The sequence below is a fragment of the Chiloscyllium punctatum genome, chromosome 40, assembly GCF_047496795.1.
Source record: "Chiloscyllium punctatum isolate Juve2018m chromosome 40, sChiPun1.3, whole genome shotgun sequence".
Classification (NCBI taxonomy): Eukaryota; Metazoa; Chordata; class Chondrichthyes; order Orectolobiformes; family Hemiscylliidae; genus Chiloscyllium; species Chiloscyllium punctatum.
The window spans coordinates 51,123,671-51,139,301 of record NC_092778.1 but is presented as its reverse complement, the minus strand read 5'-3'; the positions used below and the strand labels follow the sequence as shown (position 1 = coordinate 51,139,301).

The 15,631-nt window shown below is 45.7% G+C and overlaps 1 protein-coding gene across 9 annotated transcripts in view; it reads left to right on the top strand.

Annotated features, from left to right (window-relative positions):
* caskin1 (CASK interacting protein 1) overlaps positions 1-15,631 on the top strand; it is a 692,879-nt gene that overhangs the window by 533,748 nt on the left and 143,500 nt on the right. For all 9 annotated transcript variants that reach the window (XM_072559871.1, XM_072559867.1, XM_072559865.1 and 6 more), the window contains exon 10: positions 3,961-4,078. In XM_072559871.1, the coding sequence (XP_072415972.1) occupies positions 3,961-4,078 (118 nt within the window). The remainder of the gene's footprint in view (positions 1-3,960; positions 4,079-15,631) is intronic.

Sequence of the window (15,631 nt, the reverse complement as noted above, 5' to 3'; positions counted from 1 at the left end):
AAAAGATATGCTAGCATTGAGGGTGATTCAAAATAGAATTAACTAGGCTAATTCCTAGCTTGAAAAGGTTGTCTTGTCAAGAATGGCTCAACAGGTTAGGCCCTTATTTATTTGAGTTTAGTAGAATAAGGGACGATCATATTGAAAGAGGCAAGATTCAGAGGGGGCTTGGCAGGATAGATGTTGAGAAGATGTTTGCATTAATGGGGAGAATCTTTAATTTGGGACGTAGTTACAGAATAAGGGGAATTTGCTTAAAACAGTGATGCAAAGCAATCTCTTTTGAGAAATGGTCGTGAATGTCTGGAATTCTGTATCGCAGAGATTAGTGGACGCTAGATGACCGAAAGCATTTAAAGAGGAGCTAAGTAAACTCTTGAGATGTTGTGTTGATCCATAATCATGTAGACTGGCTAAATAGCCCATGTCTAGCCCTATTTCTTATGTTTTTACCTCTCACTCGTTCATAATACAGAGCAAACTCCCATTCATAAAATCCAATCCAAGCTTTTATAGCTCCTCGAGTAATTAATTCCTTATAAAGATAAGAAAACTTCTATTCTGATGCTATATCAAAGCCAGCTATCTTTTAATAACCAAGCTATGGAGTCATAACCCCTTTGCTGTGATATATGTAGCTTTTGAAATTGATTCAAGCATTCACAAAAATCTAATAGTAGCCTCTGGGGGAATGTCAGCAAAGGACTCAAACTCAAAAAGGCACGACCAGATGCTGCTAACCTGTAACATATGGCCGTTAATCAAAGCAATCCAACAGAGTTTTTTTTTTAAACTTTCAGTGACAGCTGTAGCCTGTTTTTTTTTTCAAAGTTTAAAGGGGTAAGGGATTTAACAAAACTTCAGGTGATGACTTATCTTGACCTTATCTACGCTTCAAGAGAATTTAGATCTAATGAAGGGCTTTTGCCCAAGACGTTGATTTTCCTGCACCTCGGATGCTGTCTGGCCTGCTGTGCTTTTCCAGCACCCTCTAATCTTGACCCCAGGAAAGTCCAGTCCTGTAATTCCCTTTTGGTGAACCAGCTTGGATTCAGTAGGCTTGATAAGGCCCAGAAGCACTTTGGGACCTCGAACTAATGCAGACCATGAACAACAGGACAGGACCCACTTTGCTACCAAGCCTACCCCCACACCTCATGATGGCTGCAAGCTCATCGTAAGATACATTCTTTCTAGCCTTGGGGTTGGGTGGGGGGGTTGGGGGGGGTGGTGGGGGCTGGGAGAGAAAGTAAAAAAGAAAAATATCTGGGACTAGTAAAGGAAAATTCCTCACAGTCAGTACAGGATACCACATGGACCCTTGCTTTGGGATCTGGGTGCCCTTGTACACCAGTCAATGAAAGTAACCAGCCATGTGCAGCAAGCAATTAAGATGCCAAATTGTTTGTTAGCCATCACTGCAAGAGGATTTGAGATGTAAGGATGTCGTTCTGCAGCTATGGAAAGTAAACACATATCACTGTCAACAACACTTTGCACTTCAACAACAACTGGAATACCAAAATATACACTCAAAACCTTGATAGCTGGACCTGTCCTTCATTAACCTGATGGGCAGAACTTATCTTCTCGGTTAACGGCACGAACTATCTTAGACAGCAATGATTTCCCAAGAACAAATTAAAATAAAAGTCGTCTTATGTGAAGACACTGAGTCAGAAGATGACAGTGACGGTGACAACTTGGGAAAGTGATGAGCATAAGTACCTCAACAGTCAATCCAACTCATGCTTGTACCATGAAAGAATATCGTTAGTGGCAGGACGATTTGTTCGTTTGAAGCTTGGAAGGGAATCAAGTTCTGATTTGCAAACTGCAAATGAATGTTCTGTTGCCAAAAATTATAGATGTAATTAAAAAGAAAGGCTCCAGCAATGCAACAGAAATACAGCAGGTGGTGCTGTAAGCAAAGCCATCATCACAAACAGGAATTGCTGTGGGATTAGCCACTTTTTAATCAATTGGCCAATAACCACTATATCAAATATGAGTCAGAGTCTTTCATAAGGATGGTTGGACCGGGTTTTCGTAACAGTTGTCCCAATACCTTAAAGATCTCACTAAGACACCAATAAATGAATTAGAAGGCTTGTTTTAATCACCTAAAGCCTTACAGAAAGCATTAATGAAATTAAGAAATGCTTCCAAGAGGTGTCGTCCATCTTAAAAAAGTATTAAAGTAGCTAAGTCCTCTTGGGTCCTGATGGGATCCATCCCAGAATATTGATGGAGGCAAGAGAATAAATTGCTGGAGCATTGAAAGATATCTTTGTATCTTCTTTAGCCAGAGGTGAGGTTGCAGAGGACTGGAGAACAGCCAGTGTTGTCCCATTGTTTAAGAAGGGTACCAGGGATAATCCAGGAAATTACAGACCTGTGAGTCTCACATCAATGGAAGGGAAATCATTCAAAAAGATCCTCAGGGATAAGATCGATGCACATTTAAAAGCAAATGGACTTATTGGCAATAGACAGCATGGTTCTTGTGTGGGGGAGGTTGTGCCTCACTAAGCTGATTGAGGTTTTTGAGGAGGCAACAAAGATGATTGATGAGAGAAAAGCAGTTGGTGTTGTCTACATGGATTTCAGTCAAGCCTTTGACAAGGTCCCTCATGGCAGACTGATACAAAAGGTGAATTCACATGGTATCAGGGGTGAGCTGGCAAAATGGATACAGAACTGGCTTAGCCATTGGAGACAGAGGGTAGTGGTGGAAGGATACTATGCAAACGATTTGAAGGAAAACATAGCTGGTCTAGTTCGGAAGTTTGTGGATGATACAAGGATTGGTGGAGTTGCGGACAGTGAGGAGGATTGTTAGAGGATACAGCAGGATATGGAAGGGGCAAAAAAGTCCTTTGGAAGGTGCATTGAGTATAAAGATAGACAAGTTATGCTGCAGCTTTATAGAACTTTAGTTAGGCCGTACTTGCAATATTCTGGTCACCACACTGCCAGAAGGATGTGGATACTTTGGAGAGGGTACAGAAAAGGTTTACCAGGATGTTTCCTGGTCTCGGGGATTTTAGCTATGAAGAAAGATTGGATAGACTGGGTTTGTTATCACTGGAAAGCAGGGGGTTGAGAGGTGACCTGATACAAGTTTATAAGATTGTGAATGCCATGAATAGAGTGGAAAGTATGAGGTTTTTTCCCAGGGTGGAGGGGTCAATTACGAGGGGACACAAGTTCAGGGTGTGAGGGGACAAGTTTAAAAGAGATGTGCAAGGCACGTTTTTCACAGAAAAGGTGGTGTGTGTCTGGAAGAGGCGGTGGTGGAAGCAGACACAATAGCAGCTTTCAAGAAACATCTGGACAAATACATGAATAGGAAGGGAATAGAGGGATCCTGTAGGTGAAGGCAGGGATCCTGTCGGTGAAGACACTTTTAGCATGGAAGGACAAAATGCAGAGGCATAGGCTTGGTGGGCCAAAGGGCCTATTCCTGTGCTGTCTTGTTCTTCATTCTTTGTATTTATTTTTCCTCTTTTCCCTGCCCTGTTCCCATATCCTGATTTAACCTGCTTTCTCAGTCCCCATCCTTTACAGGTTAGTTTGCCTTTTCTCATACCTCTCACAGTAGAAGTCTCATTTTGCTTTAGGATAGACTGGAATTATGTCCTTTAATTCGTTCGTAAATGTAATCCTTGAGTGCATGAGCCAACACAGAGAACAACAGTTCGTGAAGGCCAATACAACACTTCCATCAGAAAGGGCAGCAGAGTTTAGAGGGTGAGTAGTAGGATTATAGCTTTAGGGGCATCTTAGATTTAAAGCTGCAAGTCTAGACTGAGAGAAGGCTTTAGATCTAGTGTTGATTTAGCAGACAGATTATTCTGTCAGACACTGCCTGATGGCGTTCACTAAATGGATCAAAAGCCATCAAAGTTTCTTCCAACGGTGTTTCAATTTATAGTTTCTTTGATTTCCCTGAATCAGGTTCTGGAGCAGCATCCTGATGGGAGGTGGAAAGGCTGTATCCACGACAACAGAACTGGCAATGATAGAGTGGGCTATTTCCCATCGTCGATTGCGGAGGTGATTAACAAGAGATCAGGTAAAACACAGAAATGCCTCTTCATCTTTGTAATAGGGAGCCTGATAAATGTGTTTCAAGCTGCCAGACAAATATGGATCAAGTTGTTTTCTCCACTAAGTTGTTTTTAATACTGCTTTCTATTCTACCAGTTCAGAACTGAAGGGCCCTGGTTCATATTTAATACCTGTATTAATTATTGAGTTATACCCAAAATTAGGAATTCATCAGTTGTAACACCTCCAGATGTATGTTTTAGTAGCTATCCCTTGTATAAAAGAGAAAATAATTCCTCTTACAAATTTTAGGTTTATATTTTTTAATATTTTAAACCACCATTTTAAAATACCTGCAGGGTTAACCAGTTCTGGTTAAGAACAATGATAAATTCACATTTGGTTCATAAAATAGATTTACAATGCAGCTTCACAAAAGGCACAATCTGTTGGAAGTTGAGCAAATATCATTTGTCTGGTCTTAAACATCAATTCAAGGCTAAACTTCTCACATTCTGCGATTGAGGTGGGAGTATCTGAGTGCATCAGAGTCTCTGTGCAAACAGTGATTGAGTTGAGACTGCTTGGATAGATGCAGTGATTGAGGCCAACATGTCAGAGGCAAATGAAGTGGTATTGTGTTAAATGTTCACAAGTGGGAAAACGCCTCTGAAATGGAGACTGATGATTTCTATTCCCCTGCCCGTTCCCCAACGGCCACCGCTCCCCCCGCCCCCCCACCCCTATCCATTATCATTGCTCCCATTTCTTGCTGAAGTCGGCTTCACTCTTGAATAAAACTGAACTATTAATGTGCAGGCAGAGTCTAATGTGAACAGATCAATTCAACGCTCATGTCTTTCCAATCTGACTGAATGTTTGGGGTGCACCTGCCAACGACAAATAACACCACAATCAAGATTCTCATGCCCCATCAGAGTTCCCTTGTCCCATTTCACAAACACGTAGAACCGTGGAATTTTACAGGACAGAGTGGAAGCCATTCGAGCCATCGTGTCTGTACTGGTTCCTGAATGAGCAACCTAGCTTGGCCTATTCTCCAGCCCTATCTCCATAGCCCGTTAACTTCATCACTTTCAAATATATATCCAGGTCTCTTTTGAAACTTCATATGGAATCCATCTCCACCACTCTCCCAGGCAGCGCATTCCAAATGTGAACAGCTCTCTTCATCTCACTCCTAGTTCTCTTCCTGACAGTATTGAAATTGTAACCCCTAGTTACTGACATACCAACTAGCAAATACGGAATATCCTTCTTTACCCTGTCAAAATCGTTTATCATTTTGCACACCACAATCAGGTCACCTCTTCATCCTCTCTGATCCAAGGAGAATAGACCCAATCTCTCTAATCTTTCCTTGTATCTAAAATCCCTCGTTCCTGGTATCATTCTAGTAAATCTAGGGCTTTAACACTTTAAGGAGGAGACAGTGAGGACTGCAGATGCTGGAGATCAGAGTCGAGAGTGTGGTGCTGAAAAAGCACAGCAGGTCAGGCAGCATCCGAGGAGCAGGAGAATCGACGTTTCCGGCAGAAGGCCTTCATCAGGATAAAGGACTTATGCCCGAAATGTCGCTTCTCCTGCTCCTCAGATGCTGCCTGACCTCCTGTGCTTTTCAAGCACCACACTCTAGACTCTTTAACACTTTAAATAAGGCACCCAAAATGAAGACATAAGATGGCAAAATCAGCAGAAATTGTGGACATCACACGTGCTGGAGATCAAACCCAACATTCCCTTGAGGGGATTTATAAATATTTGTCATTTGGAAACATGTTTCAATCTCAGTAAATATCATTAAAGCATGGAAACAGTACTGGAGCTCCACTCTGGATACCATGGTAGAGGAGATATCCATGACAGAATCTCAGTCAACCTGGAGAGAAGGGCATTGAGGTGTTTGTGCAGGCACATGAATATTTTGCTTTTTCCATTCAATTGATTGCTTTGAAGATGTATCGATGTCTAGAATAGAAAATGTTTTTGGATGATTATATGGTCCATCTCTCATCAATAAACAGACAATCATTTCAGCGCTGTTCGGACCTGAGCTCTGGCCTTTGATGGACAGTTTAATGGGTCTTAGTTTGGGTTTGACTTTTAGACTTAATCCAATTGTGTCAAAGAATGCAGCCGGTCCTATCAAGAGTGTGAAGTTCAGTAAAACAATGAGCTTGAAATATGCTTCATGACACCACAGCCACAGACTACTCAACTGTATTTATGTTGGTGCTAAGTTGGTGCCATTCATAGTTTCAATACCTATTGTTCATTTTTTGGGATGTGGATGTCACAAACTGGGCCAGTGTTCGTTGGGGTACGGATGTCAGTAACTGGGTCAGTGTTTGTTGGGATGTGGATGTCACTAACTGGGTCAGTGTTTGTTGGGGTGTGGATGTCACTAACTGGGACAGTGTTTGTGGGGATGTGGATGTCAGTAACTGGGACAGTGTTTGTTGGGGCATGGATGTCACTAACTGGGACAGTGTTTGTTGGGGTGTGGATGTCACTAAGTGGATCACTGTTTGTTGGGGTGTGGATGTCACTAACTGGCCAGTGTTTGTTGGGTGTGGATGTCACTAAGTGGATCACTGTTTGTTGGGGTGTGGATGTCACTAACGGGGACAGTGTTTGTTGGGGTGTGGATGTCACGAACTGGGACAGTGCTTGTTGGGATGTGGATGTCAGAAACTGTGTCAGTGTTTGTTGGTGTATGAAGGTCACTAACTGGGTCAGTGTTTGTTGGGGTGTGAATATCACTAACTGGGTCAGTGTTTGTTGGCGTGTGGATGTCACTAACTGGGTCAGTGTTTGTTGGGGTGTGGATGTAACGCACTGGTTTAGTGTTTGTTGGGGTGTGGATGTCACTAACTGGATCAGTGTGTGTTGGGGTGTGGATTTCACAAACTGGGACAGTGTTTGTTGGGGTGTGGATGTAACGCACTGGGTTAGTGTTTGTTGTGGTGTGGATGTCACCAACTGGGTTAGTGTTTGTTGTGGTGTGGATGTCACCAACTGGGTCAGTGTTTGTTGGGGTGTGGATGTAACGCACTGAGTCAGTGTTTGTTGGGGTGTGGATGTCACCAACTGGATCAGTGTGTGTTGGGGTGTGGATTTCACAAACTGGGACAGTGTTTGTTGGGGTGTGGATGTAACGCACTGGGTTAGTGTTTGTTGTGGTGTGGATGTCACCAACTGGGTTAGTGTTTGTTGTGGTGTGGATGTCACCAACTGGGTCAGTGTTTGTTGGGGTGTGGATGTAACGCACTGAGTCAGTGTTTGTTGGGGTGTGGATGTCACGAAATGGATCAGTGTTTGTTGTGTTGTGGATGTCACCAACTGGGTCAGTGTTTGTTGGGGTGTGGATGTCACTAACTGGGACAGTGCTTGTTGGGATGTGGATGTCAGAAACTGTGTCAGTGTTTGTTGGTGTATGAAGCTCACAAACTGGGTCATTGTTTGTTGGGGTGTGGATGTCACTAACTGGGTCAGTGTTTGATCGGGTTTGGATGTCACTAACTGGGTCAGTGTTTGTTTTGTTGTGGATGTCACTCCCTTTGACAGTGTATGTTGGGGTGTGGATGTCACCAACTGGGTCAGTGTTTATTGGTGTGTGGATGTCACTAACTTGGTCAGTATTTGTTGGGGTGTGGATGTCACTCACTGGGACAGTGTTTGTTGGGGTTTGGATGTCATTAACTGGGACAGTGTTTGTTGGGGTGTGGATATCACTAACTGGGTCAGTGTTTGTTGGGGTTTGGATGTCACTAACTGCGTCAGTGTTTGATCGGGTTTGGATGTCATTAACTGGGACAGTGTTTGTTGGGGTGTGGATATCACTAACTGGGTCAGTGTTTGTTGGGGTTTGGATGTCACTAACTGGGCCAGTGTTTGATCGGGTTTGGATGTCATTAACTGGGACAGTGTTTGTTGGGGTGTGGATATCACTAACTGGGCCAGTGTTTGTTGGGGTGTGGATGAGACTAACTCAGTCAGTATTTCTTGGGGTATGGATGAGACTAACTGGGTTAGTGTTTGTTGAGGTGTGGATGTCACTAACTGGGCCAGTGTTTGTTGAGGTGTGGATGTCACCAACTGGGTCAGTGTTTGTTGAGGTGTGGATGTCACTCACTGGGACAGTGTTTGTTGGGGTTTGGATGTCACCAACTGGGTCAGTGTTTTTTGGGGTGTGGATGTCACTAACTGGATCAGTGTTTGTTGAGGTTTGGATGTCACTAACTGGGTCAGTGTTTGTTGGGGTGTGGATGTCACTAATTGGATCAGTGTTTGTTGAGGTTTGGATGTCACTAACTGGGTCAGTGTTTTTTGGGGTGTGGATGTCACTAACTGAGTCAGTGTGTGTTGGGGTGTGGATGTAATGCACTGGATCAGTGTTTGTTGGAGTGTGGATGTCAGTAACTGGGACAGTGTTTGTTGTGGTGTAGATTTCACAAACTGGGACAGTGCTTGTTGGGATGTGGATGTCAGAAACTGTGTCAGTTTTTGTTGGTGTATGAAGGTCACTAACTGGGTCACTGTTTGTTGGGGTGTGGATGTCTCTCAATGGTTCATAGTTTGATGGGTGCAGATGTCACTAACTGGGTCACTGTGTTTGGGGGTGTGGATATCACAAACTCGGACAGTGTTTGTTGGGGTGTGGATGTCACTAAGTGGGTCAGTGTTTGCTTTGTTGTGGATGTCACTAACTGGGACAGTGTTTGTTGGGGTGTGGATGTCACCAACTGGGTCAGTGTTTGTTAAGGTGTGGATGTCACTAACTGGGAGAGTGTGTATTGGGGTGTGGATTTCACGAACTGAGTCAGTGTTTGTTGGGGTGTGGATGTCACTAACTTTGTCAGTTTTTGTTGGGGGGTGGACGTCACGAACTGGGACGGTGTTTGCTGGGGTGTGGATGTCACTAACTGGGTCAGTGTTTGATCGGGTTTGGATGTCATTAACTGGGTCAGTGTTTGTTTTGTTGTGGATGTCACTCCCTGTGACAGTGTTTGTTGGGGTGTGGATGTCACTAACTGGGGCAGTGTTTGTTTTGGGGTGGATGTCACTAACCGGGTCAGTGTTTGTTGGCGTGTGGATGTCACCAACTGGGTCAGTGTTTGTTGGGGTGTGGATATCACTAACTGGGCCAGTGTTTGTTGAGCTGTGGATGTCACTAAATGGGTCAGTGTTTGTTGGGGTGTGGATGTCACTAACTGGGCCAGTGTTTGTTGAGGTGTGGATGTCACTCACTGGGACAGTGTTTGTTGGGGTTTGGATGTCACCAACTGGGTCAGTGTTTTTTGGGGTGTGGATGTCACTAATTGAGTCAGTGTGTGTTGGGGTGTGGATGTAATGCACTGGATCAGTGTTTGTTGGAGTTTGGATGTCACAAACTGGATCAGTATTTGCTGTGATGTGGATGTGATTATCTGGTACAATCCTTGTTGCAGGTATGGATCACACTTACTGGGTCAGTGTTTGTTCGGGTTTGGATGTCTCTCACTGGGTTAGTGTTTGTTGGGGTGTGGATGAGACTAACTGGGCCAGTGTTTTTTGGGGTGTGGATGAGACTAACTGGGTCAGTATTTGTTGGGGTGTGGATGAGATTAACTGGGCCAGTGTTTGTTGGGGTGTGGATGTCACGAACAGGGTCAGTGTCTGTTGTGGTGTGAATGTCACTAACTGGGGCAGTGTTTGTTTTGGTTTGGATGTCCCTCACTGGGGCAGTGTTTGTTTTGGTGTGGATGTCACTAACTGGGACAGTGCTTGTTTTGGCGTGGATGTCACTTCATGGGTCAGTGTTTGTTGGGGTGTGGATGTCACTAACTGGGTCAGTGTTTGTTGGGGTGTGGATGTCACTAACTGGGACAGTGTGTATTGGGGTGTGGATTTCACTAATTGGGACAGTGTTTGTTGGGGTGTGGATGTCACTAACTGGGTCAGGGTTTGATCGGGTTTGGATGTCATTAAATGGGTCAGTGTTTGTTTTGTTGTGGATGTCACTCCCTGTGACAGTGTATTTGGGGTGTGGGTGTCACTCACTGGGTCAGTGTTTGTTGGGTTGTGGATATCACGAACTGGGACAGTATTTGTTGGGGTGTGAATGTCACTAACTGGGGCAGTGTTTGTTTTGGCGTGGATGTCACTAACCGGGTCAGTGTTTGTTGGGGTGTGGATGTCACTAACTGGGTCAGTGTTTGTTGGGGTGTGGATGTCACTAACTGGGACAGTGTGTATTGGGGTGTGGATTTCACTAACTGGGACAGTGTTTGTTGGGGTGTGGATGTCACTAACTGGGTCAGGGTTTGATCGGGTTTGGATGTCATTAACTGGGTCAGTGTTTGTTTTGTTGTGGATGTCACTCCCTGTGACAGTGTATTTGGGGTGTGGGTGTCACTCACTGGGTCAGTGTTTGTTGGGTTGTGGATATCACGAACTGGGACAGTATTTGTTGGGGTGTGGATGTCACTAACTGGGCCAGTGTTTATTGGGGTGCGTATGTACATAACTGGGTCAGTGTTTGTTGGGGTGTGGATGTCACTACATGGGTCAGTGTTTGTTGGGATGTGGATGTCACAAAGTGGGCCAGTGTTTGTTGGGGGGTGGATGTCACTAACTGGGCCAGTGTTTGTTGGGGTGTGGATGTCACAAACTGGGCCAGTGTTTGTCAGGGTGTGGATGTCACTAACTGGGTCAGTATTTGTTGGGATGTGGATGTTGCTAACTGAGTCAGTGTTTGTTGGGTGTGGATGAGAGTGACTGGGTCAGTATTTGTTGTGGTGTGGTGTGGTTGTCACTAACTGGGACAGTGTTTGTTGGGGTGTGAATGAGACTAACTGGGTCAGTGTTTGTTGGGGTGTGGATGTCACCAACTGGGTCAGCATTTGTTGGGGTGTGGATGTCACTAACTGGGTCAGTGTGTGTTGGGTTGTGGTTCTCACTAACTGTGACTGAGCTTGTTTGGGTGTCGATGTCATTCACTGTGACAGTGTTTGTTGGGGTGTGGATGTCACTAACTGGGTGAGTGTTTGTTGGGGTGTGGATGTAATGCACTGGGTCAGTGTTTGTTCAGGTGTGTATGTCACTAATTGGGTCAGTTTTTGTTGGGGTGTGGATGTCACTTTACTGGGCCAGTGTTTATTGGGGTGTGGATGTCACTAACTGTGCCAGTGTCTGGTGGGTTGTGGATGTCACTAACTGGATCAGTGTTTGTTGGGGTTTGGATGTCACTAACTGGGTCAGTATTTGTTGTGATGTGGATGTGATTATCTGGTACAGTCCTTGTTGGAGGTATGGATCTCACTAACTGGGTCAGTGTTTGTTCTGGTTTGGATGTCATTAACTGGGACAGTGTTTGTTGGGGTGTGGATGTCACGAACTGGTTTAGTGTTTGTTGGGGTGTGGATGTCACTAACTGGGTCAGTGTTTGTTCGGGTGTGGATGAGACTAACTGGGTTAGTGTTTGTTGGGGTGTGGATGTCACTAACCGGGTCAGTATTTGTTGGGGCGTGAATGAGACTAACTGGACCAGTGTTTGTTGGGGTGTGCCTGTCTCTCACTGGGTCAGTGTATGTTGGATGTGGATGTCACGAACAGGGTCAGTGTCTATTGTGGTGTGGATGCCACTAACTGGGTCAGTGTGTGTTGGGGTGTGGGTATCACTAAGTGGGACATTGTTTGTTGGGGTGTGGTTGTCACTAACTGGGTCAGTGTGTGTTGGCGTGTGGATGTCACTAACTGGGGCAGTGTTTGTTGGGGTGTGGATGTAACGCACTGGGTCAGTGTTTGTTGGGATGTGGATGTTACGAACTGAATCAGTGTGTGTTGGTGTGTGGATGTAACGCACTGGGTCAGTGTTTGTTCAGGTGTGTATGTCACTAACTGGGACAGTTTTGTTGGGGTGTGGATGTCACTACCTGGATCAGTGTTTATTGGGGTGCGGATGTCACTAACTGGGTCAGTGTTTGTTGGGGTCTGGTTGTCACTAACTGGGCGAGTGTTTGTTGGGGTGTGGACGTCACTAACTGGGCCAGTGTTTGATCGTGTTTGGATGTCATTAACTGAGTCAGTGTTTGTTCGGGTGTGGATGAGAATAACTGGGCCAGTGTTTGTTGGGGTGTGGATGTCACTAACTGGATCAGTGTTTTTTGGGGTGTGTATGTCACTAACTGGGTCAGTGTTTGTTGTGGTGTGGTTGTCACTAACTGTGACTGAGCTTGTTTGGGTGTGGATGTCACTCACTTGGACAGTGTTTATTGGGGTGTGGATGTCACTAACTGGGCCAGTGTTTGTTGGGGTGTGGATGTCACTAACTGGATCAGTGTTTGTTGGGGTTTGGATGTCAGTAACTGGGACAGTGTTTGTTGGGGTTTGGATGTCACTAACGGAGTCAGTGTGTGTTGGGGTCTGGATGTAACGCACTGGATCAGTGTTTGTTGGAGTGTGGATGTCAGTAACTGGGACAGTGTTTGTTGGGGTGTGGATGTCACAAACTGGGTCAGTGTTTGTTGGGGTGTGGATGAGACTAACTGGACCAGTGTTTGTTGGGATGTGTCTGTCTCTCAGTGGGTCAGTGTTTGTTGGATGTGGATGTCACGAACAGGGTCAGTGTCTATTGTGGTGTGGATGTCACTAACTGGGTCAGTGTGTGTTGGGGTGTGGATATCACTAAGTGGGACAGTGTTTGTTGGGGTGTGGATGTCACTAACTGGGACAGTGCTTGTTGGGGTGTGGCTGTCTCTCACTGGGTCAGTGTGTGTTGGGGCGTGAATGTCATAACTGGGGCAGTGTTTGTTTTGGTGTGGATGTCCGTCACTGGGGCAGTGTTTGTTTTGGTTTGGATGTCAGTAACTGGGACAGTGCTTGATGGGGAGTGGATTTCACTTCATGGGTCAGTGTTTGTTGGGGTGTGGATGTCACTAACTGGGTCAGTGTTTGTTGGGATGTGGATGTCACTTCACGGGTGAGTGTTTGTTGGGGTGTGGATGTAACTCACTGGGTCAGTGTTTGTTGGGATGTGGATGTTACGAACATAATCAGTGTGTGTTGGTGTGTGGATGTAAAGCAATGGGTCAGTGTTTGTTCAGGTGTGTATGTCACTAACTGGGACAGTTTTGTTGGGGTGTGGATGTCACTACCTGGATCAGTGTTTATTGGGGTGCGGATGTCACGAACTGGGTCAGTGTTTCATGGGGTCTCGCTATCCCTAACAGGGTCAGTGTTTGTTGAGGTGTGGATGTCACGAACTGGGTCAGTGTTTGTTGGGGTGTGGATATCACTAACTGGGTCAGTGTTTATTGGGGTGCGGATGTCACTAACTGGGTCAGTGTTTGTTGGGATCTGGTTGTCACTAACTGGGCGAGTGTTTGTTGGGGTGTGGACGTCACTAACTGGGCCAGTGTTTGATCGTGTTTGGATGTCATTAACTGAGTCAGTGTTTGTTCGGGTGTGGATGAGAATAACTGGGCCAGTGTTTGTTGGGGTGTGGATGAGACTAACTAGGTTAGTGTTTGTTGGGGTGTGGATGTCACTAACTGGATCAGTGTTTGTTGGGGTTTGGATGTCACCAACTGGGCCAGTGTTTGTTGGGGTGTGTATGTCACTAACTGGGTCAGTGTTTGTTGGGGTGTGGATGTTGCTAACTGAGTCAGTGTTTGTTGGGGTGTGGATGAGACTAACTGGGTCAGTATTTGTTGTGGTGTGGTTGTCATTAACTGTGACTGTGCTTGTTTGGGTGTGGATGTCACTCACTGGGCCAGTGTTTGTTCAGGTGTGTATGTCACTAACTGGCTGAGTGTTTTTTGGGGTGTGGATGTCACTACCTGGTTCAGTGTTTATTGGGGTGCGGATGTCACGAACTGGGTCAGTATTTGTGGGGTCTCGATGTCACTAACTGGGTCAGTTTTTGTTGGGGTGTGGATGTCACTAACTGGGTGAGTGTTTGTTCAGGTGTGTATGTCACTAAATGGGACGGTTTTGTTGTGGTGTGGATGTCAGTACCTGGTTCAGGGTTTATTAGGGTGTGGATGTCACGAACTGGGTCAGTATTTGTTGGGGTGTGGATATCACTAACTGGGCCAGTGTTTTTTGTGTTGTGGATGTCACAAATTGGGCCAGTGTTTGTTGCGGTGTGAATGTCACTAACTGTTCGAGAGCTTGTTAGGTTGTGGATGTGACTAACTGGGCCAGTGTTTCTTGTGGTCTGGATGTCACTAACTGGGCCAGTGTTTGTTGGGGTGTGGATGTCACTAGCTGGGTCAGTGTTTGTTGGGGTGTGGATGTCACCAACTGGGTCAGTGTTTGTTGGTGTGTGGATGTCACCAACTGGGTCAGTGTTTGTTGGGGTGTGGATGTCGCTAACTGAGTCAGTGTTTGTTGGGGTGTGGATGTCATCAACTGGGTCAGTGTGTGTTGGGGTGTGGATGTCACTCACTGGGACAGTGCTTGTAGGAGCGTGGATGAGACTAACTGGGCCAGTGTTTGTTCGGGTCTGCCTGTCTCTCACTGGGTTAGTGTTTGTCGTACGTGGATGTCACGAACACGGTCAGTGTCTATTGTGGTGTGGATGTCACTAACTGGGTCAGTGTGTGTTGGGGTGTGGATATCACTAAGTGGGACAGTATTTGTTGGGTTGTGATTGTCACTAACTGGGTCAGTGTTTCTTGTGGTCTGGATGTCACTAACTGGGTCAGTGTTTGTTGGGGTGTGGATGTCACTTCATGGGTCTGTGTTTGTTGGGTGTGGATGTCACACACTGGTTCAGTGTTTGTTCGGATGTGGATGTAATGCACTGGGTCAGTGTTTGTTCAGGTGTGTATGTCACTAACTGGGACAGTTTTGTTGGGGTGTGGACGTCCCTCACTGGGTCAGTGTTTGTTGGGGTGCGGTTGTCACTAACTGGGTCAGTGTTTGTTAGGGTCTGGATGTCCCTACATGTGTCAGTGTTTGTTGGGGTGTGAATGTCACTAACTTTGACTGTGCTTGTTGGGGTGTGGATGGCACTCACTGGGACAGTGTTTGTTGGGGTGTGGATGTGACTAACTGGGCCAGTGTTTGTTGGGTTGTGGATGTCACAAACTGGGCCAGTGTTTGTTGGGGTGTGGATGTCAATAACTGGTCAGTGTTTGTTGTGATGTGATATCACTAAGTGGGCCAGTGTTTGTTGGGGTGTGGATGTCACTAAGTGTTCAAGTTTTTGTTGGGGTGTGGATGTGACTTAGCTGGGCCAGTGTTTGTTGGGCTGTGGATGTCACACACTGGGCCAGTGTTTCTTGTGTTGTGGATGTCACAAATTGGGCCAGTGTTTGTTGCGGTGTGAATGTCACTAACTGTTCGAGAGCTTGTTAGGTTGTGGATGTGACTAACTGGGCCAGTGTTTCTTGTGGTCTGGATATCACTAACTGGGCCAGTGTTTGTTGGGGTGTGGATGTCACTGGCTGGGTCAGTGTTTGTTGGGGTGTGGATGTCACCAACTGGGTCAGTGTTTGTTGGGGTGTGGATGTCACCAACTGGGTCAGTGTTTGTTGGGGTGTGGGTGTCGCTAACTGGGTCAGTGTTT